The sequence below is a fragment of the Mustela erminea genome, chromosome X (genome assembly GCF_009829155.1).
Source record: "Mustela erminea isolate mMusErm1 chromosome X, mMusErm1.Pri, whole genome shotgun sequence".
Classification (NCBI taxonomy): Eukaryota; Metazoa; Chordata; class Mammalia; order Carnivora; family Mustelidae; genus Mustela; species Mustela erminea.
Window position 1 is genome coordinate 113,823,878 of NC_045635.1, and position 27,038 is coordinate 113,850,915.

Here is a 27,038-nt window from a genome sequence, read left to right on the forward strand (position 1 = left end):
GCGGTGTAGCCAACTGGAAGACAAGAGGCGGGCCGCGAGCGTGACCCAAGTACCCAGAAGCCCTCTGGTGGTGGCCGCGGTTAGGAGAGGAGTGGTCGGGGTAGCAAGGTCGAAGCTGGGGTCTTCAAGAGAAGAAAGTAAAAAGCTCTACGCCAATGTGACCAGCAAGAACAGACCAAAGGCATAAGCCCAAGAAATATTATTAATATGCGAGGACCGCGTGGTTGGCTCAGTTGGTTTAACGTCTGCCTTAGGCTGGGGTCTTGGTCCTGAGTTCCCTGAATGGAGTCCTGGGTGGGGCTCTCTGCTCGGTAGGGAGTCTGCTCCTCCCTCTTTCTCTGTCCGTTCCATGCGTTCACTCACTGTTTTATCTAATAAATAAATACAAAATAAAATAAAACGCGAATTTTCGGGGGAGGGAGGGTTGGGTGGTTCAGGTCATAATCCCAGGGTCCTGGGTTGGAACCCCTGGGGCTCCCGGATCAGTGGAGAGTCTACTGTTCTCTCTCCTTCTGCCCCTCCCCGCCCCGCCTGTGCTCCAGTTTCCCTCTCTTATAAGTAAAATCTTTTAAAAAATGCGAATTCTTCAGCTCACGGGAGATGCGGTGTGTCAGAGATGTGAAGGGGCCCAGAAATCTGATGTTTAACCAAGGCCTCTCCCAAGAAATTCTTGTGCACTAAGAGGCTTGAAAATCAGTGACCCAGGAGTAAAAGAGTTAAAGGAGTTCCCTACCGCTGGGGTTACTCCGGGGCGGCTGTAAGAGAAACCCTCGCTAGGATCAGGAACCAGGGATGTCCCACCCATGCCCCTGGGCTCTGGAAGCGCTTAAGACCGGAAACGCTTATGCTTCCAAAGCGGCAGGAGGCCCCTAGGAGGCCAAGGAAGTGGCGGCCCCTCCCACGTCAGCAGGCTCCGGGGCCCAGTCAGCGAGGAGCGTGTCTCGGCGCCTGTCGGGAAATGTAGTCCGCAGGGCGGGCGCGCGCCTGCGTCTTGCGCAGCTGCCCCAGGGAGCCTGGGAGAGCCGTGGGCGCCGAGGCGGTGAGTCCCCGAGCGGCCAGAGGGCGTGGCCGTCCCTGGGGCGCGGGCGCGGGCGCGGGCGGCGGGGCTCACATCCCGCTAGGGCTACACCAAACGGCGGCCGCCAACCCTGATCCGGCGGCGGCCGCGTGGACGAGCGACGGGCGGCGGGCCCCTATCCGGCCCGGGTCCCCGCTGCCGCTCCCTGCGACCCGGCCGGGCCTTCCCGGGGTTGTCCCGGGCCAGAGCGCCCGTCGGGGCGCTGGGACATCCTGTGGGGAGCCCGCGGGGGCCGTGCCCGCGCCCCAGGCAGCCGATTTGTAACCGGCTTTTAGACGTTCCCGCGACGTGTCTCTCCTCGCCTTTCCGCGGGTGCCCGCTTTGCACACACCCTCTTTATCCGTGGGCCGTGTGAGCGCGGGCTCGCTCGGGCCGGTCTGGGGAGAAGCCGTGAGTCCTGGGGTGCAGCAGCGAGGTTTCCCCGCGGGAGGGCGGGTGGAGGGACGGCGGGACAGTGAGGGCCCCGCGGGACGCGGTGGAGGGTTCGGGCCCCTCTGGGGAGGGCGGGGGGCTGCGAGGCTGAGCAGGGTCAGGGCGGGTCCACAGCCCAAGCCGGCCGGGTTCCTGGATGCCTTCCAGAGGAGAGGGTTCGGTGCCCAGGCGGGGACGTGGAGGCTTTCTAGGAATGAGTCGTGGGGAGCAGTAACCTTGCTCGAGCGCTTCCTCTGGGCCCCGCCAGGCCAGGCATGGCTGCTGTTCGCTTCCACGCAGCAGCAGCCACCGCACTTTCTGAACTCGATACTATGATTATTTTCATGTTAAGGAGAAACTGGGTGTTAGGGTCACAAAGCGAGCAGGTGATCACATGTGGATGGGTCTGCTGCTAAAAGTTCAGGTTACTATCAAGATATAGGGTCACGGTGTACGTTTGGGATGACTAAGTAGGGAGATTATGAGTGTTTTATGCCCTGTGCCACTCCAGGGAAGAGGACGGTTATGTGAGGCATCTTGGCGAATAGAGAGAGAGAATCCATAGCATAGGGTGGTTACTGGTGTTGAGACCTGGTCTGTACCAGGCGGTGACCTCAGACATTGCACTGAGAACATCTGGATGATTTTTAGATATGAATGTTGCAGAGATCTGTTCATTCTAACCTTCTCACCATTTCCCTCTGGCATTGACCATGAGACCTGGGACAGCTTATTCAGTGCTCCAGAGCCTCCAGCCTCAGTCGGCTCATCTGTACCCAGGACATCATGCTAGTCCCCACCTGCTCGCTCTGGGTGAGCACCACGTGACCTGCCACGTAAGGGAGACTTGGAACAGCACTGGGACATAGTGTCATGAATGTGATCAGTGTCCTTGGTTACCCGTGCAGACCAGATGGCTGGTGGCCTGCCCTGTGGCAGTGTGTTGTTGTCATGAGAAAGTCCTCTGACTTGCCATCACAGGACGAGGGTCAGGCTGATGTGGGCGGAAGTATATGTAGGTTGAGTGGAGAAGAATGAAGGGTTGTGCATTGGCAGCCTGTGGAGGCAAGGCTCTAGCTGAGATGCCGATGGCTGAAGGTGACCATGGGTCACTGCAAGGCACATGGACTTTACGGTCATTCATCAGTGCTCCCCTGTTTCTTTTGTGGCCTGTATATATATTTGGAGACACAAGATAGCTTGTATTAGACTGGGCATTAGTTTACAGGCCAGCACATCTGAGGTGGCTCATTTATGGGAAGAGGTCTTAACCTTGGATCAAAGGAATTCTAGAGGCGAGCTGTCTGGTAGAACCTTCTACAGTGTTACCTTTGGAGCACTTGAAATGTGGCTAGTTCGAATGAGAAACTGAATGTGCAGTTTCAATGGATTTAAACTGAAACAGCCCCATGGAACCTGTGGCTACCATATCGGGTAGTGGAGCTCTAGAGGGTCCGTGTATGTTCTAGAACATTTTGTAAATTTTTGGAAAATGGATGCAGAATTCGATATGTCTGTGTGTTTTTCTAGAAAGTGATTCCATGGCCTTCATTAGATACTTAAAATCACCAACAAAGATTAAGGTCCGCTGCTCTAGGGTGTGGTGGAAAGTGAGCAAGTTAAGGGAGCCGACCGAGTATGGCCACTGGTAACCACTGCTGTTCCCCCTTTCTCGTTTTGTCCTGTCCTCAGCTGTGGGTGGCTCCCCCTTGACGCCTAAAGAGAGGAGCACATTGGAATCTGAGACTTCAGGCCCCAGAGAAAGTGTACACGGCCAGAGCGGGGCGATGGCGGTGGCCCTGGGTTGTGCCATTCAGGCCTCGTTGAATCAGGGCTCCGTGTTTCAAGACTACGATGCCGACTGTGAAGTCTTCCGTCAGCGCTTCAGGCAGTTCCAGTACAAAGAAGCAGCTGGGCCTCATGAAGCTTTCAACAAGCTCTGGGAGCTTTGCTGTCAGTGGCTGAAGCCAAAGATGCGGTCTAAGGAGCAAATTCTGGAGCTGCTGGTGTTGGAGCAGTTCCTAACCATCCTGCCCACAGAGATAGAGACGTGGGTGAGGGAGCATTGCCCAGAGAATAGAGAAAGAGTTGTGTCACTGATAGAAGACTTACAGAGAGAACTGGAGATCCCAGAGCAGCAGGTGAGAAAGGAGTTTGGGATCTTGGTAATGAGACAAAAAGAAGTAGCAGAGACATCTGATACTCGAGCAGACATTTTCTGTTGCGAGCTCCGTGCTTTCCCTGAAGTGATTTTCGTTTTTCCCTTCTGCTGGAATTAGCAGATATGGCTCAGCAATTCTCAGCTGTTAAACCCCACTCCTGTTCTGGAACAAATATTTGGTACTGCACCTTCTACTATCCTGAAACGAAATTTATGTAGAATGTAACCTGCTTCCGTACACAAAATCAAAAACATTGCTATGAGAAGTGCTCTGTGGTCTGTGCTCTGTGGTCTGTGGGCCAAATGCCGCTCATGGCCTCTTTTCTGCAGCCTGTGAGCTAATAATGATTATTGCCTTTTTTATTTTTTACTTTTTATTTTATTTTATTTATTCATTTAATTTTTATTTTTTGAAGATTTTTAAAATTTATTTGTCAGAGAGAGAGCAAGCGAGCGCCCAAGTAGGGGGAGCAGCAGGCAGAGGAAGAAGCAGGCTCCCTGCTGAGCAAGGAGCCTGATGTGGGACTTGACACCAGGACTCTGGGATCATGACCTGAGCCGAAGGCAGCTGCTTAACTGATTGAGCCACCCAGGCACCCCTGGTTATTATCTTTTTAGAGGGTTGTTAATACAAGAATGGGACAAAGTAGACTAACATGCCCCATAAAGTGTAAATTATTTATTATCTGACTCTTTTTAAAAAATATTTTATTTATTTATTAGACAGAGATCACAAGTAGGCAGAGAGGCAAGCGGGGTTGGGGGGAGCAGACTCCATGCTGAGCAGAGAGCCTGATGCTGGGCTCGATCCCAGGAACCTGGGATCATGACCTGAGGCAAAGGCAGAGGCCTAACCCACTGAGCCACCCAGGCGCCCCTTAACTAACTCTATAAGAAGATGTTGCCAACCTGAGTGAAGTTGAGCCCAGAAAAGATATAAAGGAATGTAGTTTGTCACCATTGAATGAGTGTGCAAACATACACGTTGGGGCTTGACCGCACCCGAAAGAAAACCTCATGAGGTTGTCACATGCTCACGTCTATGCAGAGATTCACCACAAAGGCGACAGCCACTGGCTCGGCTAGTCTCTGACTTTCCCAAGTGGCCACACGTGTTAGTCAGGCTGAACAATAAGTGATAGAGTGGTTGCCTGATGTCCAAAGTAGGGCATTCCCAGAAGATTCGAGTCATGCTAAATCATGCAGAAATATTTCGTGACTGTATGAGTACTGGGGAGATGCTGGCAGGCTCTTTGTCCCTAGATGAAAGTTTGTGGGGACACTCCAGAGTTGGTGGGGGCCCAGAGCAATTCCGCACCGGGAATGAGACTCCCATCTCTGTCCGCTAAATTCGGACAGTCACCTGCCACGGTGCCGCATCAGCCTTTGGTGGCGGCGCCGTTGCCCCCCACTCAGAGTCCCCTGGCATGGGGCAGAACTTTTGGCGGAAGGGAGAAAGGGCTTCCTGTTGGGCCCTAGGGGCCTGGCATCCTGTGTTGAGAGGTATCTGCAGGTAGCCTGCCAGAGCCAGAGTCTTCCAAAGTTTCCTGTCGCCCACCCCCAGCCCCCAGGAGAGAATGAAATCATGGTGTTCCCTCTCTTTCTCTGTCTGCTGGCTTTGGCTTGCTCTCTAGGATTTTATCTGCCTTTGGCCTCATTGTGCACTGCCCAGTGCGGTAGCCACCAGCCAAGAGTGGCTCTTGAGCACCTAGAGATGTGGCTAGTCCACACTGAGATGCACTGTGAGTATAAAATGCTCCTCCCATTCAGAAGACCGAGTCAGAAAGAGAAAGTAGGTGAAATGTCTGATGAATGCTTGTCCATATTGATTACATTCCGGAAGTACGGTATTTTAGCCATATTGGGTGAAATCGTGCATGTCATTATGATCAACTTCACCAGTGTCTTTTTTTATGTGGGTCCTAGAAAATTAAAATCACATGGGTGGCTCCTTTTGTTGTCCCTGGGCAGCACCGGTGTCGACTGGAGAGTGATGGGATGTGCCCTTTCCCCCAGATCGATAGGCAGGAAATGCTGTTGGAGGAGCTGGCACCAGTGGGCCCGGCACATGTACCACCAAACATCCACCTGGAGTCGCCCCCGCTGCAGGTGATGGGACCTGCCCCGGACGCCCCTGGTGCCGAGGCCTGGATGCCCCAAGCAGGGCTGCCAGAGCTGGGCTACGGAGCTGCTGAGGACTGCCAGCCCTTCCTGGACCCTGGTAAGGCAAGGGGTTCACTTCCTTTCTGTGGTTCGTGTTTTGAGAGCTTGAGAGCTCCCCAGGTTTGGGGTTGGGTTAGAAACACCGGTTACCGGATGGAAGCGGGTCACTGGGATCAGGAGTACGAGGAGGGGTGCCCTCTGGGAATAGCTGGGAACAGAGTGGGGGACATCAAGGGGGGTTCAGAACCCCTTCAGCTGATGACCCTGCTCAAGAAGCCTATTTTTCTCTTTTCAGTGTTTTTTTTTTTTATTATTGTAAAATACACACATCCCAAGATTTGGTGTTTTAATCATTTTGACATGTATAGTTCAGTGGTATAGAATACATTCGTAATGTGGAACCATCCCTACCATCCATGTTCATAACGACTTTCATTCTGTAAAACTGAAACTCCATACTCATTTAAACAAAACCTCCGCATCTCCCCAGCCCCTGGAGACTACGATTCAACTTTCCATCTCTCTGAATTGGACTCCGCTATGTACCTCGTATAAACGGGATCATATAGTATCTGTCGTTTTGAGACTGGTTTATTTCACTTAGCAGAATGTCCTTCAGGTTTATGCTCGTTGTAGTGTGGGTCAGTGTTTCTATCTAAGTAAAGGCTAAATAACATTTTGTTGATCTGTTTTCCATAGGCATATACTTGGGTTGCTTCTGTGTTTCAGCTGTCGTGAGTAGTGCCCGTATGAACATGGGTGTGCACATACCTTTATGAGGCCCCACTTTTACTTCTTTGGGGCACACACCAGAGGCAGAATTGCTGAATCATACGGGAATTCTATTTTTTTAAAGATTTTATTTATTTATTTGACAGACAGATCACAAGTAGGCAGAGAGGCAGGCAGAGAGAGAGAGGGAAGCAGGGTCCCTGCTGAGCAGAGAGCCCGATGCGGGGCTCTATCCCAGGATCCTGGGATCATGACTTGGGGCCGAAGGCAGAGGCTTTCACCCACCGAGCCACCCAGGGGCCCCAGGAATTCTATTTTTAATTGAAGAGCAGCCTCCACAGCGGCTGCACCAGTTTCCATGCCGCCTGACAGTGCATAACCTTTCTGGTTTCTCCACATCCTCACCAACACTTGTTGCTTTCCGATTTGTGATAGCAGCATTCCTCATTGGTGTGGGGTGGCCTCTCAGGGTAGTTGGGATTTGCATTTCTCAAGTGATTAATGGTATTGAGCATGTGCTGATTGACCGTTTGGATATCTTCTTTGGAGAAAGTCAGTTCACGTCCTTTGCGCATTGCAAAATCTACTTGCTTTTTGCCATTGAATTTCAGAGTTCTCTACATATTCCGGATATTAATTCCATATCAGATAGAATTGGCGAATACTTTTCACATTTGTCGGTTGCCTTTTTACTCTGTTGAAGCTTTTGATGGATAAATTTTTAAATTTTTCATGAAGTACTCTGTGCCCACTTTTTTCTTTTGTTGCCTGTACTTTAGATGTCATATCCAAGAAATCATTGCCAAAGCTTTTCCTCTAGGTTTTCTTCCAAGTTTTATAATTTTAGGTCCTAATTTTAGGAATTTGATCCGTTTTGTGTTAACTTTTGCATGTGCTCTTACATAAGGTTCTAACTTCATTTATTTGCATGTGCATAATCCAGTTTTCCCAACATCGTATGTTGAAAGATTGGTGTTTCACTATTGAATGATCTTGGTATTGTTGTTAACAATCACTTCCACATATATATGAAGGTTTATTTATGCACTGTCTATTGTATTCCGTTGGTCTATATGCCTGTCTTTATGCCAGTACCAACCTATTTTGATTACTGTCACTTTTTTTTTGATTACTGTCACTTTTTAATAAGTTTTGAAATCAGGAAGTATGAGACCTCTAGCTTTGTTCTTCCTTTCCAAATTTTTTTTTTGTTTGTTTATTTGGGCATCCCTGGAAATTCCATATAAATTTTAGGTATGGATTTTTCTTTTTTTTTTTTTTAGAGAGAGAGTGAGCAGTGGTTGGGGGGGAGAAGAAGAGAAAGAATTATAATAGGCTCCATGCCCAGGGCGGAGCCTGATGTGGGGCTCCATCTCATGATCTTGAGCTCGTGACCTGAGCTGAAATCAAGAGCTGGATGGTTAACTGACTGAGCCATCCAGGCGCTCCTGGGCTTTTCTTTTTTTCTTTATTATATATTTTTTATTTAAAGATTTTCATTTATTTGACAGACAGAGATCTCAAGTAGATGGAGAGGCAGGCAGAGAGAGAGGAGGAAGCAGGCTCCCCACTGAGCAGAGAGCCCAATGCGGGGCTCGATCCCAGGACCCTGGGACCATGACCTGAGCCAAAGGCAGAGGCTTTAACCCACTGAGTCACCCAGGCACCCCAGGTTTTTCTATTAATGGAAAAAAGAGTATCATTGGGGTTTTGATAGATTGTATTGAATCTGTACATCACTTTTGGGAGTATTGACATCTTAACAATATCAAGTTGTCTAGTCCATGAACATGGGATGTGTTTTCCTTTATATCTTCTTTATTTTCTTTTATCAATGTTTTGTAATTTTGATTGTACAAGTCTTTCACATACTTGTTTAAGTTAACTCCTAAGTATTTTATTCTTTTCAATGCTGTTATACGTGGAATTGTTTTCGTAGTTTCCAGATTTTTTCATTGTTCATTGTTAGTATATAGAAATGGAACTGATTTTTGCAAGTTCATTTTGTATCCCGGTATTTTGCTGAATTTGTTTATGAATTTTAACAGTTTTTTAGTAGAAACTTCAAGAGTTCTGCATATTAGATCATATCATCTTCCAATAGAGACCATTTTACTTCGTCCTTTCCAATTTGAATGCCTTTTTCTTTTTATCACCTAATTGCTCTAGCTAGAACTTCTAGTACTGTGTTAAATAGAGTGGCCAAAGCAGGCATCCTTGCCTTCTACTTGACTTCAGAGGAAAAGCTTTCAGTCTTTCACCATTGAGTATAAAGTTCCCTGTTGGATTTTCCTGTATGGCTTTTATTATGTGAAGGCAGTTTCCTTCTGTTCCTATTTTGTTGAGTGTTTCTCTTTTTTATCATGAAAGAATGTTGAATTCTGTCAGTTGCTTTCCTCACATCGTTTGAGATGATAATGTTTTTTTCCCTTCATTCTGTTAATGTGGCATATTGTATTGACCGATTTTCATATGTTGAAACATTCTTGCATTCCAGGAACAAATATCACATGGTTGTGATGTATCATCCTTTAAATATGCTGCTGAATTCAATTTGCTAAAATTTTTTCAGGTTTTTTTTTTTTTTAAAATAAGTGTTCATAAGGGATATTGGTGTGTCATTTTCTAATAGTGACTTTTCTGGCTTTGGTATTGATAATGTTGGCCTCAGAGAATAAATTAGTTAGGAAGTGTCTCCTTCCCCTCATTTTTTTCTTTATTTGAAAAGCTTTTTTTAGAAGATTGTATTTATTGATTTATTTGAGAGAGAGAGCACAAACAGGGAGAGGGCAGAAGGAGAAGGAGAAACAGACTCCCCACTGAACAGGGGGCCCAGAGCAGAGCTTGATTCCAGGACTCCAGGATCATGACCCGAGCGGAAGGCAGATACTTAACTGATTGAGCCACTCAGACATGCCTTTTTGGAAGTTTAAGAACAATTGTATTAGTTCTTCTCTACATGTTTGGTGGAAGCCACCAGTGAAGCTATCAGGTCTAGGGCTTTTCTTTGTCAGGGGATTTTTTTAAAGATTTTATTTATTGATTGGGGGTGGGGGGGAGGGCGAGCACAGGCAGACAGAATGGCAGGCAGAGGCAGAGGGAGAAGCAGGCTCCCTGCTGAGCAAGGACTCGATCCCAGGACGCTGGGATCATGACCTGAGCCGAAGGCAGCTGCTTAACCAACTGAGCCACCCAGGCGTCCCTGTCAGGGGATTGTTGCTTCAATCTCTTTTTACTGGTTATAGGTCTGTTTAGATTTTTCTCACTCTTTATGATTTAGTCTTGGTGGGTTTTGTGTTTTTGGTAATTTATCCATTTCATCTAGGTTATCCAATTTGTTTGTGTACAGTTGTTCATAGTACTCTTATAATTCTCTTTATTTATGTAGAATCATTGGTAATATCACCACTTTAATTTTTAAAATTCTTTAAATTCAGTGTAGTTAACATATACTAATATATACTATATTAGTTTCATAGGTGGAATTTAGTGATTTGTCACTTACAAATAACCCAGTGCTCATCACATCACATGCCCTCCTTAATGCCCAATTACCCCATCCTGCCTCTCCCCTCCCCCTGTTTGTTTCCTAAAGTTCAGTGTCTCTTATGGTTTGCCTCCCTCTCTGTTTCATCTTATTTTATTTTCCCTTTTAAATTTTAATGATTTGAGCCTTTCTTTTTTTCTTAATTCTTCTAGCTAAAGGTTTCTCAAGTTCATTGATCTTTACAAAAAAACAATTTTTGGTTTCATTGATTTTCCCTATTGTGTTTCTAGTCTTTATTTTGTTTATTTCTGCCTATTCTTTATTGCTTCCTTCTACTAGCTTTGGGTTTAGGTTTTTTTTCTTATTAGTTCCTTAAGTTATAAAGTTATGTTATTGTTTTGGGATCTTTTTTGTTTACTAATGTAAGTACTTATAACTATAAATTCCCGGTACTTTGCATTTTCATTTTCATTTATCTCTAAGTATTTTCTTTTTTTTTTAAGATTTTATTTATTTATTTGACAGAGCGCTCACAAGTAGGCAGAGAGGCATGCGGGGGGGCGGGGGGAAGCAGGCTCCCTGCTGCGAAGAGAGCCCGATGTGGGGCTCCATCGCAGGACCCTGAGATCATGACCTGAGCTGAAGGCAGATGCTTAACCCACTAAGCCCCTCAGGTGCCCCTATTTCTAAGTATTTTCTAATTTTTTTTTTTGTGATTTCTTCTTGCATACATTGGTTGTGTAAGAGGTGTTGTTTAATTTTCACAAATTAGTCAGTTTTACAGTTTTCCCTTTGTTTTATTTCTTATTTCATCCCATTGTGGTTAGAGTATGTACTTTGAATGATATCCATTTTTTAAATATATTGGAACTAACTTGTGGCCTAACATACAGTCTGTATCCCAGAAATTGTCTCAGGTGCACTTGAAAAGAATCTGACACTTTTATTCTAGCCATCTTAGTAGGTGGTAAGTGCTATCTAATTGAGGTTTTTTGCATTTCTTCAAAGACTAATGGTGTTGAGCATCTTTTCATGGACTTAGCAGTCATTTGTATATATTTATTGGAGAAATGCCTATTTAGAGTTTTTACCTGTTTTTAAATTGGATTATATGTGTTTTTATTATTGAGTTGTATATGATCTTTGCATATTCTAGATAAAGTCTGTTACTATATATATGACTTGTAAATATTCTTTCATGTTCTGTGGTTTGTCTTTTAACTTTCTTTTTTTTAAGATTTTTTAAATTTATTTGAGAGAGAGCACGAATGAGAGCAGCAGGAAGAGGGAGAAGAAGAAGCAGGCTTCCTGCTGAATAGGGAGCCAGAGGTGGGACACGATCCCGGGATCCTGGGACTGTGACCTGAGCCAAAGGCAGACACTTCAGTGACTGAGCCAGCCAGGCGCCCTTCTTTTCACTCTCTTAATTGTGTTCTTTTAGCACAGTTTTTAAAAAATTTTGATAGTCCAATTTAATTATTTTTTCTTTTGTTGCTTATGTTTTTTATGTCAGATCTTAGAAATCATTGCCTAATACAAGGTCATGAAAATTGACCCCTAAATTTTCTCCTAAGAGTTTATAGTTTTAGCTTACATTTAACCACTTAATTCATATTCAGTTAATTTTATGTAAGTTGCACAGTAGGGGTCCAAATAATATGTATATGTATATTTATATTTTTAAAAATTGTATTTATTTGAGAGAGAGAAAGCACGAGCAGTGGGGGTGGGCGGAGAAACAGGCTCCCCACTGAGCAGGGAGATTGACATGGAGCTTGATCCCAGAACCCCAGGATCATGACCTGAGCTGAAGGCAGATGCTTAACCAACTGAGCCACCCAGGCACCCCTATTTATATATACTTTTGCATATTCAGTTGTTTTAGCATGATTCGCTAAAAAGGTCGTTCTTTTCACATTGAAAGGCCTTGAAACCCTTGTCAAAAATCAGTTGATGAGGCACCTGGGTGGCTCAGTCAGTTAAGCCTCTGCCTTAGGTTCAGATCATGATCCCAGGGTCCTAGAATTGATCCCCAGGTTGGGGGGCCTCCCTACTCAGCAGGGAATCTGCTTCTCCCTCTGCCCCTCCCCCCACTCATGCTCTTTCTCTCAAATAAATAAACAAAAACTTTAAAAAATCAGTTGACCACAGGTATATGGGCTTTTTGCTGGACAGTCATGTCTATTCCGCTGATGTATATGTCTATTTTTTGGAAATACCATGGTGTCTTTATTATTGCATTGTAATATTTTGGAAACATGAAAGTGTGACAGCTCTCAACTTTTCTATTTTTCAAGATTGCTTTGGCTGTTCTGAGTTTGTTACAACTCCATATGATATTTAGAATCAGCTTATCACTTTCTACAAATAAGTCATCTGGGTTTCTGGCAGGGGTTGTGTTCGATCATGTAGATCAATCTGGGGAGTATGGCCGTGTTAACAATATTAAATTTGTGATGCATGCACATGGGGTGCTTTTCCATTTATTTAGATCTTATTTCAGATTTTATAATATTTTATAATTTCCCAAGTGTAAGTTTTTTTTTAAATTTTTAAAAAAATTTTTAATTTTCTATAAACATATATTTTTATCCCCAGGGGTACAGGTCTGTGAATCGCCAGGTTTACACACTTCACAGCACTCAGCAAAGCACATACCCTCCCCAATGTCCATAACCCCACCCCCCTTCTCCCAACCCCCCCTCCCCCCAGCAACCCTCAGTTTGTTTTGTGAGATTAAGAGTCACTTATGGTTTGTCTCCCTCCAAATCCCATCTTGTTTCATTTATTCTTCTCCTACCCACTTAACCCCCCATGTTGCATCACCACTTCCTCATATCAGGGAGATCATATGATAGTTGTCTTTCTCTACTTGACTTATTTCGCTAAGCATGATACCCTCTAGTTCCATCCACGTCGTCGCAAATGGCAAGATTTCATTTCTTTTGATGGCTGCATAGTATTCCATTGTGTATATATACCACATCTTCTTTATCCATTCATCTGTTGATGGACATCTAGGTTCTTTCCATAGTTTGGCTATTGTGGACATTGCTGCTATAAACATTCGGGTGCACGTGCCCCTTCGGACCACTGCGTTTGTATCTTTAGGGTAAATACCCAGTAGTGCAATTGCTGGGTCATAGGGCAGTGTAAGTTTTAAACTGCTTTTATTAAATTTGTTCCTAAGTATTTTATTCTTTCTTAATAGCATTGTCAGTGGAATTGTTTTCTTTTTTCTTTTTTTAAAAAGATTTTATTTATTAGAGAGAGAGGGAGAGCATAAGTAGGGGAAGTGGCAGGCAGAGGGAGAAGCAGGCTTCCTGCTGAGCAAGGAGCCTGGCAGGGGACTCTGCCCCAGGACCTTGGGATCAACCTGAGTGGAAGGCAGACACTTAACTTCCTGAGCCACCCAGGCGCCCCTAGATAAGTGAAGTCCTTGATCTCACAAAGCTTACATTCTAGATGGAAGAGACCAACTTATAAACAAATGAATGTTACAAAGTAGTAAATGTCAGAGTAAAACAGGGAGATGATACTGAAATCTGACAGGGCTGTTTTATTTCTGGTCGGGGAAGTTATCTCTGAGGAGGTGACATTGGAGCTGGACCTGATTAATAAGGAACCAGTCACATCAAGTTCTGGGAGAAGAGCCTTCCACAGAGTGATATTTTTTTGTTTCTTTTTTTTTTCCTGATTGCCCTGACTAGGACCCCCAGTACAATGTTGAACACAAATGGTGTGACTGGGCATCCTTGTTTTGTTCCTTATTTCAGGGGAAATGTACTTAGTCTTTTGTCATTATTTATAATATTAGCTATGAGTCTTTCATAAATTCCTTTTATAAGGATGAGGAAATTCCCTTCTACTCATGGAATATTGAGTGTTTTTATCAAGAAACTGGTGAATTTTGTCACATGTCTTTTATGTGTCTATTGAGATGACCATGTGGTTTTTACTCTTCCTTCTTTTGTAATGGTATATTTCCTTAACTTCTTGTTTAAATATATTATTTATTTGACAGAGAGAGGGACAGCGAGAGAGGGAACACAAGCAGGGGGAGAGGGAGAGGGAGAAGCAGGCATCCCTGCTAAGCAGGGAGCCCCATATGGGGCTCAATCCCAGGACCCCGAGATCATGACCTGAGCTGAACACAGATGCTTAACTGACTGAGCCACCCAGGCGCCCCTATTTCTTTAACTTTTGAATGTTAAGTCAACATTGCATTCCTGAGATAAATACCACTTGATCCTGGTGTATAATTCATATTATATGTTGCTAGAGTTGGTTTGCTAGTATTTTGTTGAAGATTTTTGAATCCATTTGCATCAGAGATACTGGTATATAGTTTTTTTTGGTCCTGTCTTTATCAGATTTTGTTATCAGGATAATACCAGCCTCATAGAATGAGTGGCCAAGTCTTCCCTCCTTTTCTAGTTTTTGGAAGTGTTTAGGGAGAATTTCTATTTTTTCTTTTGTTGTTTATACTTTGGATGTCACATTTAAGAAACTGTTGCCTAATTCAAGGTCATGAAGATTAATACCTATGTTTCTTTCTAAGAGTCTTGTGGATTTAGCTCTTAAATTTAGGTCATTGATCCATTCTGAATTAACATTCGTATGTGATGTGAGGAGGGGGACCTTCATGCTTTTGCCTGTGCACATCCAGTTGTCCCAGCATCATTTGTGGACAAGACTGTTCTTTCCCCATGGAATTGTCTTGGTACCTTTATAACAAGTCAGTTGCTAATACATGTCAAGGATATTTGATACTTCTTAAATATTGATTCTATTCCATCGATACATTTTTCTTTCCTTATGCCATTAAAGAGTGTTGGAAAGTATTGCATTCTCTTTTGTTCAGTGAGACATTATGTAGAATCAGTGTTACTTCTTTTTCTTTAAGATTTTATTTATTTATCTGACAGAGAGAGACAGCAAGAGAGGGAACACAAGCAGGGGGAGTGAGAGAGGGAGAAGCAGGCCTCCCGCTCAGCAGAGAGCCCAATGCAGGGCTCAATCCCAGGACACTGGGATCATGACCTGAGCCGAAGGCAGATGCTTCACTGACTGAGGCACCCAGGCGCCTCCGAGAACATTGTTTCGAGTGGTTTATCTGGCTGTTCACTTTGCTTGGAAGCAGAAATGGCCTAAGGATATGGCTTTTACATTTTTGAACATTTGTTTTATGGTATAGCATTTTGACTGCCCTGGAGAATTTTCCATATGCACTTGAGAAGAATGCATATTCTACACTTCTTGGTTGGAGTATTCTTTTTTTTTTTAAGATTTTATTTATTTATTTGAGAGACAGGAAGAGACAGCATGAGAGAGGAGAAGGTCAGAGGGAGAAGCAGACTCCCCGTGGAGCTGGGAGCCCGATACGGGACTGGATTCCGGTACTCTGGGATCATGACCTGAGCTGAAGGCAGCTCAGGTCAACCAACCGAGCCACCCAGGCGCCCTTGGTTGGAGTGTTCTATGAATGTCTGTGACATTTAGTTGGCTTGTAAGTTTTTGTCTTCTCTTGTTGATCTTCTGCCTAATTTTCCATCCAGCAGTGTAGAGAGGGATTGAATTCTCCAACTGTCATTGCTCAGTGGTCATACTGCTTTTACTACTTCTGTCAGTTTTTGCAGTCATGCATGTGGTACTCTGTTTTTCAGTGTTTATATGGTTATAATCATTCTATCTTCTTGATTGATTGGTCATTTTATCATTATAAAATGATCCTCTTTATCTCTAGTAGATTTTTTTGTTTTGATGTCCATTTTGTCTGCTCTTAGTGTAGTCACTCTGGCTGTCTTGTGTTTTTTTGCATGATACATCTTTGTCCATCCCTCTACTTTGGTCTCTTTATCTTTTAATCTAAAGTGCCTCCCATAGGCAGCATGTAGTTGGATTTTTATTTTTTTTAATTATTATTATTTTTTAATTATTACTTTTTTATTTGACAGACAGATCACAAGTAGGCAGAGGGTTCAGGCAGAGAGAGACAGGAGGAAGCAGGCTCCCCGCTGAGCAGAAAGCCCAATGCGGGGCTCGATCCCAGGACCCTGGGACCATGACCTGAAGCGAAGGCAGAGGCTTTAACCCACTGAGCCACCCAGGCATCCTGTGTACTTGGATTTTAAAAATCTAGTAGGACAGTCTCTGCCTTTTGATTGAATTGTTTAATCCATACATATGCATATTTAATCTTATTTTTGATATGGTGTAATCTACACCTGCCATTTTACTTTTTGTTTTCTATATGTCTCATATCTTTTTTGTTTCTCTTTCCTTCATTTGCTGATTTCTTTGGCACAAAAGTAATTATTTTGAATGTAGCACTTTACATAAGTGAAGTTACAGCATTTTTTTTGGTTATTTCCTTAGTAGTTACTCTAGAGATTAGCCATACATCTTACTATCATCAGCTTTGGACTTACATTAATTTAATGCTAGTGAAATACAGAAATATTTCTCCAGGCGTGCCTGGGTGGCTCAGCTGATGAAGCATCCAATTCTCGATTTCAGCTCAGGTCATGATCTCAGGGTTGTTAGATCAAGCCCAGTGCTGGGCTCTGCACTGGGCATGGAGCTTGGTAAAGATTCTCTCTCTCTCTCTGAATACAAATCAAAACCACAATGAGATATCATCTCACACCAGTCAGAATGGCTAAAATAAACAAGTCAGGAAATGACAGATGCTGGCGAGGATGCGGAGAAAGGGGAACCCTCCTACACTGTTGGTGGGAATGCAAGCTGGTGCAACCACTCTGGAAAACAGCATGGAGGTTCCTCAAAATGTTGAAAATAGAACTACCATATGACCCAGCAATTACACTACTGGGTATTTACCCTAAAGATACAAACGTAGTGATCCAAAGGGGCACATGCACCCGAATGTTTATAGCAGCAATGTCTACAATAGCCAAACTATGGAAGGAACCTAGATGTCCATCAACAGATGAATGGATAAAGAAGATGTGGTATATATACACAATGGAATACTATGCAGCCATCAATAGAAATGAAATCTTGCCATTTGCGACGACGTGGATGGAACTAGAGGGTATCATGCTTAGCGAAATAAGTCAAGTAGAGAAAGACAACTATCATATGATCTCCCTGATATGAGGAAGTGGAGATGCAACATGGGGGGTTAAGGGGGTAGGAGAAGAATAAATGAAACAAGATGGGATTTGGAGGGAGACAAACCATAAGTGACTCTTAATCTCACAAAACAAACTGAGGGTTGCTGGGGGGAGGGGGGTTGGGAGAGGGGGGTGGGGTTATGGACATTGGGGAGGGTATGTGCTATGGTGAGTGCTGTGAAGTGTGTAAACCTGGTGATTCACAGACCTGTACCCCTGGGGATAAAAATATATTATATGTTTATAAAAAATAAAAAATTAAAAAAAAAAAGATTCTCTCTCTCTGGACACCTGGTGGCTCAGTCTATTGCGTGTCTGCCTTCCGCTAGGGTCATGATCCCAGGGTCCTGGAATCGAGTCCCACATCGGGCTCCTTGCTCAGTGGGGAGCCTGCTTCTCCCTCTGCCTGCTGGTCCCTCTGCTTGTGCTGTCTCTCTCTGACAAATAAAATCTTAAAAAAACAAGATTCTCTCTCTCCCTCCCCTAAAATTTTTTTCCCTATATAGCTGTATTCTCTTTTCTCCCTTCTTGTGATATTGCTATCATACATATTACATTAAAAATGTTAGAAACTCGGGACGCCTGGGTGGCTCAGTTGGTTGGACGACTGCCTTCGGCTCAGGTCATGATCCCGGAGTCCCGGGATCGAGTCCCGCATCGGGCTCCCAGCTCCATGGGGAGTCTGCTTCACTCTCTGACCTTCTCCCCTCTCATGCTCTCTCTCACTGTCTCTCTCTCAAATAAATAAATAAAATCTTTAAAAAAAATGTTAGAAACTCAAAAAAAGTTAGAAACTCAACTGTGTTTTGTTAAAGATACTAGTTTATATAATTTTAAGACTTCTAAAAGAGCTAGAGAGAGAAGGAATACAAATAGATATTATAGCTTTTGTTATATTAACCTTATTTATATTTCTGGTTTTCTTCATTTTTCCTATAGATGTATTTATTTTTTATTTATTTAATTTTATTTTTTTATTAACAGATAATGTATTATTGGCCCTAGGGGTTTCCTGTAGATTTTAGTTATTAATTGGAGTTATTTCTTTTTCTTTTTTTTTTTAAAGATTTTATTTATTTATTCGATAGAGAGAGAGATCACAAGTAGCCAGAGATGCAAACAGAGAGAGGGGGAGGCAGGGTCCTCGTGGAGCAGAGAGCCCGACATGGGGCTTGATCCCATGACCCTGAGATCATGACCTGAGCTGAAGGCAGAGGCTTAACCCACTGAGCCACCCAGGCGCCCATGGAGTCATTTCTTTAGCCCAGTACATTTTGCTCTCATCTGCTCTCATATATTACATTTCTAGATTATTTGCCCAATATATATACTACATATATGTACTACATATATATTGTTTTATACAATTGCTTTGAAAATATTTTAAGAGAAAAAAGAAACAAATTAGTATATATTGTCTTTTATAATTTTATAATCACCCTTACTTGTGCCCGTGTGTGTGTGTGTGTGTGTGTGTGTGTGTGTGTGTATTTGAATTACCATTTGGAATCACTAGCTTTCAGACTGAGGAACTTCCTTTATTTAGTATTTCTTGTTAGGCAAGACTGCTACCAATTAATTCTCTCAGTTATTTTATTAAAATATTTTATTTATTTGACAGACAGAGATCATAACTAGGCAGGGAGGCAGGCAGAGAGAGAGGAGGAAGCAGGCTCCCTGCTGAGCAGAGAGCCTCATGCGGGGCTCGATCCCAGGACCCTGAGATCATGACCTGAGCCGAAGGCAGAGGCTTAACCCACTGAGTCACCCAGGCACCCCCTCTCAGTTTTTCTTTTTTTAAAGATTTAATTTTTTATTTGAGAGAGAGAGCACAAGCAGGGGACAGGCAGAGGGAGAGGGGGAAGCAGACTCCCCACTGAGCAGGGAGCCCGATGCAGGACTCAGTCCCAGGACCCTGTGATCATGTCCTGAGCTAAAGGCAGATGCTCAACTGACCGGGCCTCTTTTGCTTATCAGAAATGTTATTTCACATTCATTTATTATTATTTATTTGTTTATTTTTGAAAGAGAGGGAGAGTGTTGGGAGAGGGCATGATGCAGAGGGAGAGAGAAAAGCTCAAGCAGGCTTCCTGCCCAGTGCAGAGGCTGACATGGGGCTCAGTCTCATGAACATTGAGCCTAAATCAAGAGTCTAATGCTTAACTGACTGGGCCACCTGGGGGTTTCTCACATTCATTTTAAAGCTAGCTTTTCCAGATAAAGATTTTTGGTTGGCATTTTTCATTTTTCTTTGAGCACTTTGAATATGCTATCTTCCTATATTCTGGCCTTCACTGTTGCTGATGAAAACTCAGCTTTTAATTTCATTTGGCTTCCCTTGTAAATGACAAGTCGTTTTTCTCTTCCTCTCTTTCAAGGTTTTCTTTCTTTTCTGTGACTTTTAGGAGTTTTTACTATCATACGTCTGTTTGTAGGTCTCTTCCTGTTTGTCTTCTTGGAGCTCATTGAGCCTCCTAGATGAGTAGATGAATGTGTTTCAGTATATCTGGGCAGTTTGGGTCCATTATTTGTTCCGTTTTTTTCCCTGCTCCTTTCTTTCCTCTCCTGGTTCTCATTATATACCTGTTAGTGCACTGAGTGGCTCCCCACTTCTCTCTGAGGTTCCATTAATTTCCCTTCGTTCTTTTTTCCTCTGTTCTGATAATATAGTCTCTATTAATGTATCTTCAAGTTCACTAATTCTTCTGACAGTTCAAATCTCCTCCTGAGCTGTTCTAGTGAATTTTCCATATCAGTTATTGTAGTTTTCAACTCCAGAATTTCCATTGGATGCTTTTTTATACTTTCTGTTGATATTCTCTGTTTGATGTGTTGTGATGTTTGTCATCCAATTTTACTTCTTTAATCAGGGTTTCCTTTCCTTCTTGGAACATACTCATAATGGCTACTTGCAGGTCTTTGTCGAATTTAGTATGTAGTCACTAACATAGGCAGATTCTGTTGCCTGCCCCCTTTTTTTTTTTCCCAGAGTATGAGTCATACTTTCCTGTCCACATACATGTCTCAGCATGTTTTGTTGGAAACTGGACATTTTAGATAATATATTGTACCAATTCTCTGTCCTTCTTTTTTCTCCCCAGGGCTTGTTATTGTTGGTTGTTTATTTGTTTGGTAAATGGCTGTATTATTTTAGTGAGGTCTAGTCCACTCTGAAATGTTAAGCATTCGATGTTGCTCATAAGGGAGCCCAGCCCTGGGTGGGCACACAGTCACTGTCACCCTTGAATGACAATACTTTTTACAGGGTTTTCTTTGGCTGTCTCTTTCTCTGACCTGACCTAGCCATTAATTGCCAACAATTGCTCTACTGTTTCCAACAGTGCTCCGGAGCATAAGCTCTTGGGAGAGGAAGCCAGTCCATTTCAGATACCTTTGTTGGGCTAATAACTGAGGTCAGTTTCTGAGATTTGTTCTGATCCCAGGAGGGCTCCTCCTAGCTGCCTTTCTCCCCAGTTCTCTCCCACAAACTAGTCAGCCTACAGTTCAGGGTGTATAGTCAATAAATCTGTCAGATTCTTTCCGGTTGCCTTGCACTGTAACCTCTCCTCTTTTTGAGAGTATCCTTAGGCTCAGCTGTTTTCACTCTCTGTTGCAAATGAATCCATTACTGTGCGAATATGTTAGGAGCTGCCTGTTTTGCCGCCTGCTTCTCCCCCGCCCCTCAGGCCAAATCTCTGATCCCTGGCTCTGGAGGTGGGTGAAGTCTCCCAGTAACTTTGTCACTCTAGGAGCTGAGCTCGAGGTCCCAGTGTCAGGCCTTTCTGGGTTGCTGCTGCAGGCATAGAACCACTGCCTTTGAGTCCCATTTGCCTTTCAAGGACAGTCCGGGAGTCCTCTCGGATTCTTAGTAACTGGGGTAGATTCTTCTTGCCACTGGGAGGGGCTGGGTGCATAAGGAGCCTCCAGCCTCTCAGCCACCATTGCTTGGATTGGAGAATCAACAGTGGTTAGCCGCGGGGAGGGGTGGTGGTGGTGGTGGTGTAGGATGAGAAGTGCTGACATCCTGCTCTTCCCAGGAAGGTAGCCCTCTGAAGGGGAGCCAGGGAGCGGCTCCCCCGGACCCTTAGCTGTGCCAGTCTAGAGTGGAGCTCGGAGAGGCACTGAAGATACTGTTGCGGTTTAAAATCTTAAGACTGTCCCTATTATTTGTGAATTTTAGCAGATTAACCAAAAAAGATGTTTCCTGGTTTGCTATAGGCCCTTAGGACCAGTTTTTGTTTTTTAAAATTTTTAATACTTTTCACCAGTTTCACCAGGAGGTAAGTCCACAGAGCTCCTCGTGGTCCTATGCTGGAAGTCCATCTCCCCTGCTACGTTTAGGTCATAAATCCGTATTTTATGCTTATGCCTTTGCTAACTCTGCTTGTTTCAAGTTTCTGTTTGCTCTCACTTTTCCCCGTGCCTTATGACCCTTTGATCCCAGTCATAGCTTTGAAATCTAAGCAAAAACAATATGAGTTTAAATAGCATTTTATTTGAAATGCATTTGTGCTAATCTTAAAAGGTCTTTTTTCCATAAAAATATAAAATAAGGTATTTTAGTCCACTTCCTGTTTTGACATGTTTTGAAACTTAAATTGTCATTAACTTGCTAATGTTATTTTAATCATGATAATATTTAAGAAGATAATGCTAATATTTATTTATAAGGAGTTTATTTATTTGAGAGAGAGAACAAGTGGGTTGAGGGGCAGAGGGAGAAGCAGACTCTTCGCTGAGCAAGGAGCCAGACACAGGTCTTGATCTGGGAACGCCGGGATCATGACCTGAGCAGAAGGCAGAAGCTTAACTGACTGAGCCACGCAGGTGCCCTAATACTGATATTTAAACAGCATCCTGCATTTAGATTTATATTATTTTTAAAAAAGACTTTATTTATTTGAGAGAGTGAGCGCACACACAGCGGGGAGAGGCAGAGGGAGAGGGAGAAGCAGGCTCCTCGCCGAGCAGGGAGCCCAACACGGGGTTCAATCCCAGGACCCTGGGATCATGACCTGAGCTAAAGGCAGTCAGTTAACTGACTGAGCCACCCAGGTGCCCCTGCATTTAGATTTAAAATCAGCACTTTCCATCCCACACTGTATTGCAGACCAATACACTTCGCCAGAGCTGAGGAAGGTGAGGAAAGGTTGTGGAAAGAGAACACAAGCCACAGCAGCTCTCAGTGAGGAAAGGGGTGGTAGGACACTAGGGAACAGTAGTGTAGAACCTTGTCCTAGTTCTTTTTTTCTTTTTTTTAAGAGAAAATCTTAACCAAGCTACACGCTCAGTGCAGAGTGTGACTCGGGGCTCGATGTAACGACCCTGAGGTCATGATCTGAGCCGAAATCAAGAATCGGACGCTTGGGGCACCTGGGTGGCTCAGTGGGTTAAGCTGCTGCCTTCGGCTCAGGTCATGATCTCAGGGTCCTGGGATCGAGTCCCGCATCGGGCTCTCTGCTCAGCAGGGAGCCTGCTTCCTCTTCTTTGTCTACTGGTGATCTCTCTCTGTCAAATAAATAAATAAAATCTTTAAAAAAAAAGTCAGATGCTCAACAGACTGAGCCCCCTGGGTGCTCTCTTGTCTGAGTTGTTCTTAGACTGGCAGTGAGAAACACTTTGAGAGTTGTTTGGGTTCATTTCAAGAGAGTGCACTTCTGGACTTGGGCTGAAACAAACACTGCTTTTGCTCATTGCCAGCTTCATCCTTTTCCATTTTAATTTGAAAATCTCCATGGAAGTTATTCTAGTAAACAGTTTCATAACCCCTACTTTCAGCTCTCTCTTTGCTTGGTACTCAAGAGCAGCATTTCTCAGTTTTAATATGCCAGAACATTGTGAAGATTTACTTCCCATTTTGGCTCCGACCTGAATAATTGAATATCAAAATAGATACAGAAATCATTTAGTGCATTGATTTCAACACAGAAAAATTCACTCCCCTTCGGTAGATTAGAGGAGAGTAGCCTTGAATTTCATGTTTTGTCTCATCTTTGAAAAAGACTCTTGTAAGAAGTTGGGGGTCAAGTCATTCTAACTGGGGAGGAAGTAGACATTAAGCAGCCACATGTCCAAGATACCATCAAGGAAAAACCTTGGTGACGTCAACTGTTACACTTCTCGTCTTTCTTATGGGCAGGATATCCAATACCAAAGCTTGACGTGAGCTTTCCGTTGGAACCTCGGGAAGAAGCGTGGGTGAAGGAACTACAAGAGTCCAAAGAAATGAAGCAATTACTTGATTCCAAGATCGGTAAGTAATTATTCGCGGATACCACAGAAGAGCAAAAAGAAAAATTCAACCTTGATCAGGATAAAGAGTTTGGGATTCTCCTCAAAGTTTCTGCCTTCCTACAGGTGGTTTAATACAACCCTTCACTTTCCCTCACAGTTTTTTCCTCTGTGGGGACATGGTGACAGCTGCTGTTTTTGTTTCTTCTTTCAGGTTTTGAGATTGGGATAGAAAATGAAGATGAAACTTCCAAACAGAAAAAACTGGAGAACATGTACCCATTTATTGTTACTCTAGAGGGAAATGCTCTCCATGGTCCCATTTTGCAGAAGGACTATGTGCCGTTGGAGAATCAGTGGGAGAGCCCCCCAGAGGACCTACAAACAGATTTAACAAAACTGGTAGATCAGCAGGAGCCCTCGGCAGGAGAGAAACCTGAAAATTCCAACTTGGAAGAACCTCTCAACCCCAGGCCCCAGAAGAAAAAGAGTCCAGGGGAAAAACCTCACCGATGTCCTCAGTGTGGGAAGTGTTTTGCTCGGAAGTCGCAACTCACAGGGCACCAGAGAATTCACTCAGGAGAGGAACCCCATAAATGCCCCGAGTGTGGCAAAAGATTCCTCCGTAGTTCAGACCTATATAGACACCAACGGCTGCACACAGGGGAGAGGCCCTATGAGTGCACCGTGTGTAACAAGAGATTCACTCGGCGGTCGCACCTGATTGGCCACCAGAGAACCCATTCGGAAGAAGAAACGTACAAATGCCTGGAGTGTGGGAAAAGCTTTTGTCATGGATCGAGTCTCAAAAGACACCTGAAAACGCATTCAGGTGAAAAACCTCACAGATGTCACAGTTGTGGTAAAAGTTTTAGTAGACTGACAGCTCTCACTTTGCATCAGAGAACTCACACGGAAGAGAGACCTTTTAAATGTAATTATTGTGGGAAAAGCTTTAGACAGAGACCCAGCCTTGTTATTCATTTGCGAATTCATACAGGGGAGAAGCCATACAAGTGCAGTCACTGTTCTAAAAGCTTCAGGCAGAGGGCAGGCCTCATTATGCACCAGGTCACTCACTTTAGAGGACTTCTTTGAGAATTGTTAAAGGCAACAGGCTGCCACAGAAATTGACACTAACTAAAATAAAAAAAAAAAAAGAAATTGACACTAACTTAAAGCAGCCTTTTTGTCTTAGAAGAACCTTTTTGTTTGAGCTTGTGAGAACAGGTTTTAAAACTATTCTGAACCCCATCTTCCAAAGTATTTGAATTCTAGAGTATCCATCTACCTTTGCAATGTTCCCAGAGTTGATTTATTCTGTCTCTTATTTTTTTTTATTACAATGAAATGTTTTGTGTTCCAGGCCAACCACATCATAGATATAAAGCATAAAGCATATAATCGATGACAGTCCTTTTCAGGGTAGTGTTAATATGATGGATCACCATGTCCATCAACGTATCTCCTATAGCAGCCCCAGAATTTTTCTGCTGTCATTGTTAAAGGCGATTATATTAGTTCAAAGCTTTATGTGTCCTAAGTAGCAAGAAAGGAGACAGTGTATTTTGTCAAATGATAGAAATGTGTTGGGAACACATGTACCTGGTAAGAATGGGGTTATGTCCATTGGAAGTTTTTATGTTTAAGGAAATTAAGATTTTAACCTTTAGTTATGAGTTGTGCAGAGTTTGCTAGTCTGCTTAGTTGGCGGTCTGGGGTGATGCTACATAGAACTGAGTATTCCATTGAGGATTTCTTTTGTTCATAGAGTAAGTAAGCTCTTTGTGGAAGAGTCCATTTGACAGTTGATGTCATACAAGTAGAATCCGATTCAATTTAGACTGACTGAGGAACCAGTGTCCTTTGCTTTGTACTCTCCTTTGGTATTCACCCAATGCGTCTCTTAGTGCTTTTAAAATTTTACCCATTCTTTAATTCAGTGGCCCCCTAACTGTATGTCATAGGGCACTTAGTTCTGCAAGATACTTTACAAATAACTCCAGGACTCCCTGCTGTCTCCACTTTCTAGATTCACAGTGCCCATCAGCCTGTGGGAGTGTCTGAGAGGCCCTCCGGTAAAGGTGGAAAAAAGCACCTCTTTTGGCACAGTGTTTTGCCAGCCTGTTTGACCCCAGAACCCTTTGTCATGTACACCCAGTGATAGCCCACGGAACTAGTATCCTGCAAATATTCCTTGGAACACACTGTCTTTAACAAATATATCTGTAGCTATCAGTATAGTCTTGTTGCTCCCAAGCCTAGTTATCTCCAGTTGTTTCAGGGGTGTTACGAAAAGTTTTCTACATATATACATTTTTTTTTATGTAATACACACATCATTAAGGAGGTGGGGGTCACTACTTTTGAGATCATTTGTACATCACTCAGTGATTCTCAGCCTCTGTGGAATTTACTTATAACCACACACACATATTGCTACTTATATAAACATTCTCATGTAATCATGGTAATGACTCAAAGTCCTGTAACAAGGGAAGAACTCTCTTTGTCAGTTATAGCTGTTGGTACCTGAAAATAATCATTCAGCCTAGTTCCTTGTTACGAAACACAAGAGGTAGGACGTTCAAGAATTTTCCCTTTTTGAAGACACCAGTCATCCTTTCCCTAATCAAGAATGAGGGAAAGTATATATATTTTTTCTATTCCATTGACGTTCTCGGAAGTGATATTGACTATACATATTTCGGGGGCAACTACTATGTGCCCAACTACTCCTGTTCCAGGCTTAATGGAAACCAGTAAAGACATGAATCCATGAGTCCGGTTCATAAAGAGTTTATGATATCGTTAGTTAAACAAGAGTTGGGAAACACATGGAGAATAATGCAAGAGAGTTTGGAATTAAGTGCCAAATCATACCAAGTGCTAGAGCCAGGGTGTGTCTTTAATTCTTGTCATCCGGGTCCCTGTATGATGCTGCTATAAGTGTGGGGTTCACGTTGAGATCCCAGTAGCAATAAACACATAACGTGGGAGGAGTCTGAATGTAGAGTTGAACAATACGGAATGTAACGGCTTCTCTTTTCTCTCTTGTGGACTTGCATTCAAACCAGGACAGTGCCTTAGAATGGATGTGCCCAACTGCTCTGTATCTATGCAATATTTTAATAAAGTGGAAATGTGTATGCTCTTCCTGCTTCAGTCAACTTTATATAGTGGTTTGCGCAACTCAGGACCACTTCCCTGAGCTGTGGCGACAGGCACCGCGACTGACTCCTGCTCCCACCCTACGTCGCAGTCCCTACCACGGTGCTGGGTTTAGGCATCATTCTGAACATTTAATACAGTCAGTTTTAGCTGGGAGGCTTAGCTGCCCTCATCACATGAGCCCCCCACCCCCATCTATAGCCTAAACGCACAACTGGATTTCGCTGGTGAGAGAATGTCTGTTATCTATCGTTGTTTTAGTATCCTGTATGTAACGGGCATTAACCCATATTTGTGGCACTGAGTCAAGAAATAGGTGAAGTAGTTCTTGGAAACAGATGTCCCAGTGGATGTGCCTAATTCTATTTCTGAACGTTTCCAAAAGGTAATAGCAAAATACAGTCCCTACCTCCACAGTGCCATGAAGGACAAAAACCAGCAGCCACCTCATAAGTGCTCTGAGGG

The 27,038-nt window shown here is 43.6% G+C and overlaps 1 protein-coding gene across 4 annotated transcripts; it reads left to right on the forward strand.

The window, feature by feature from the left end:
• Positions 1-956: 956 nt before the first annotated feature.
• On the forward strand, positions 957-26,555 carry ZNF449 (zinc finger protein 449). 4 transcript variants are annotated; one of them, XM_032330934.1, is made up of 5 exons: positions 957-1,039; positions 3,182-3,630; positions 5,622-5,871; positions 23,311-23,424; positions 23,617-26,555. In XM_032330934.1, exons 2-5 carry the CDS (start codon positions 3,277-3,279, stop codon positions 24,498-24,500), a joined length of 1,602 nt encoding a protein of 533 aa, XP_032186825.1. In that variant the 5' UTR covers positions 957-1,039; positions 3,182-3,276; the 3' UTR covers positions 24,501-26,555. The 4 variants fall into 4 exon arrangements, with proteins under 4 accessions (XP_032186825.1, XP_032186826.1, XP_032186823.1 ...); XM_032330935.1 differs by lacking the exon at positions 957-1,039 and adding an exon at positions 1,053-1,468; XM_032330932.1 differs by lacking the exon at positions 957-1,039 and adding an exon at positions 1,497-2,302.
• The last annotated feature ends 483 nt before the right edge of the window (positions 26,556-27,038 follow it).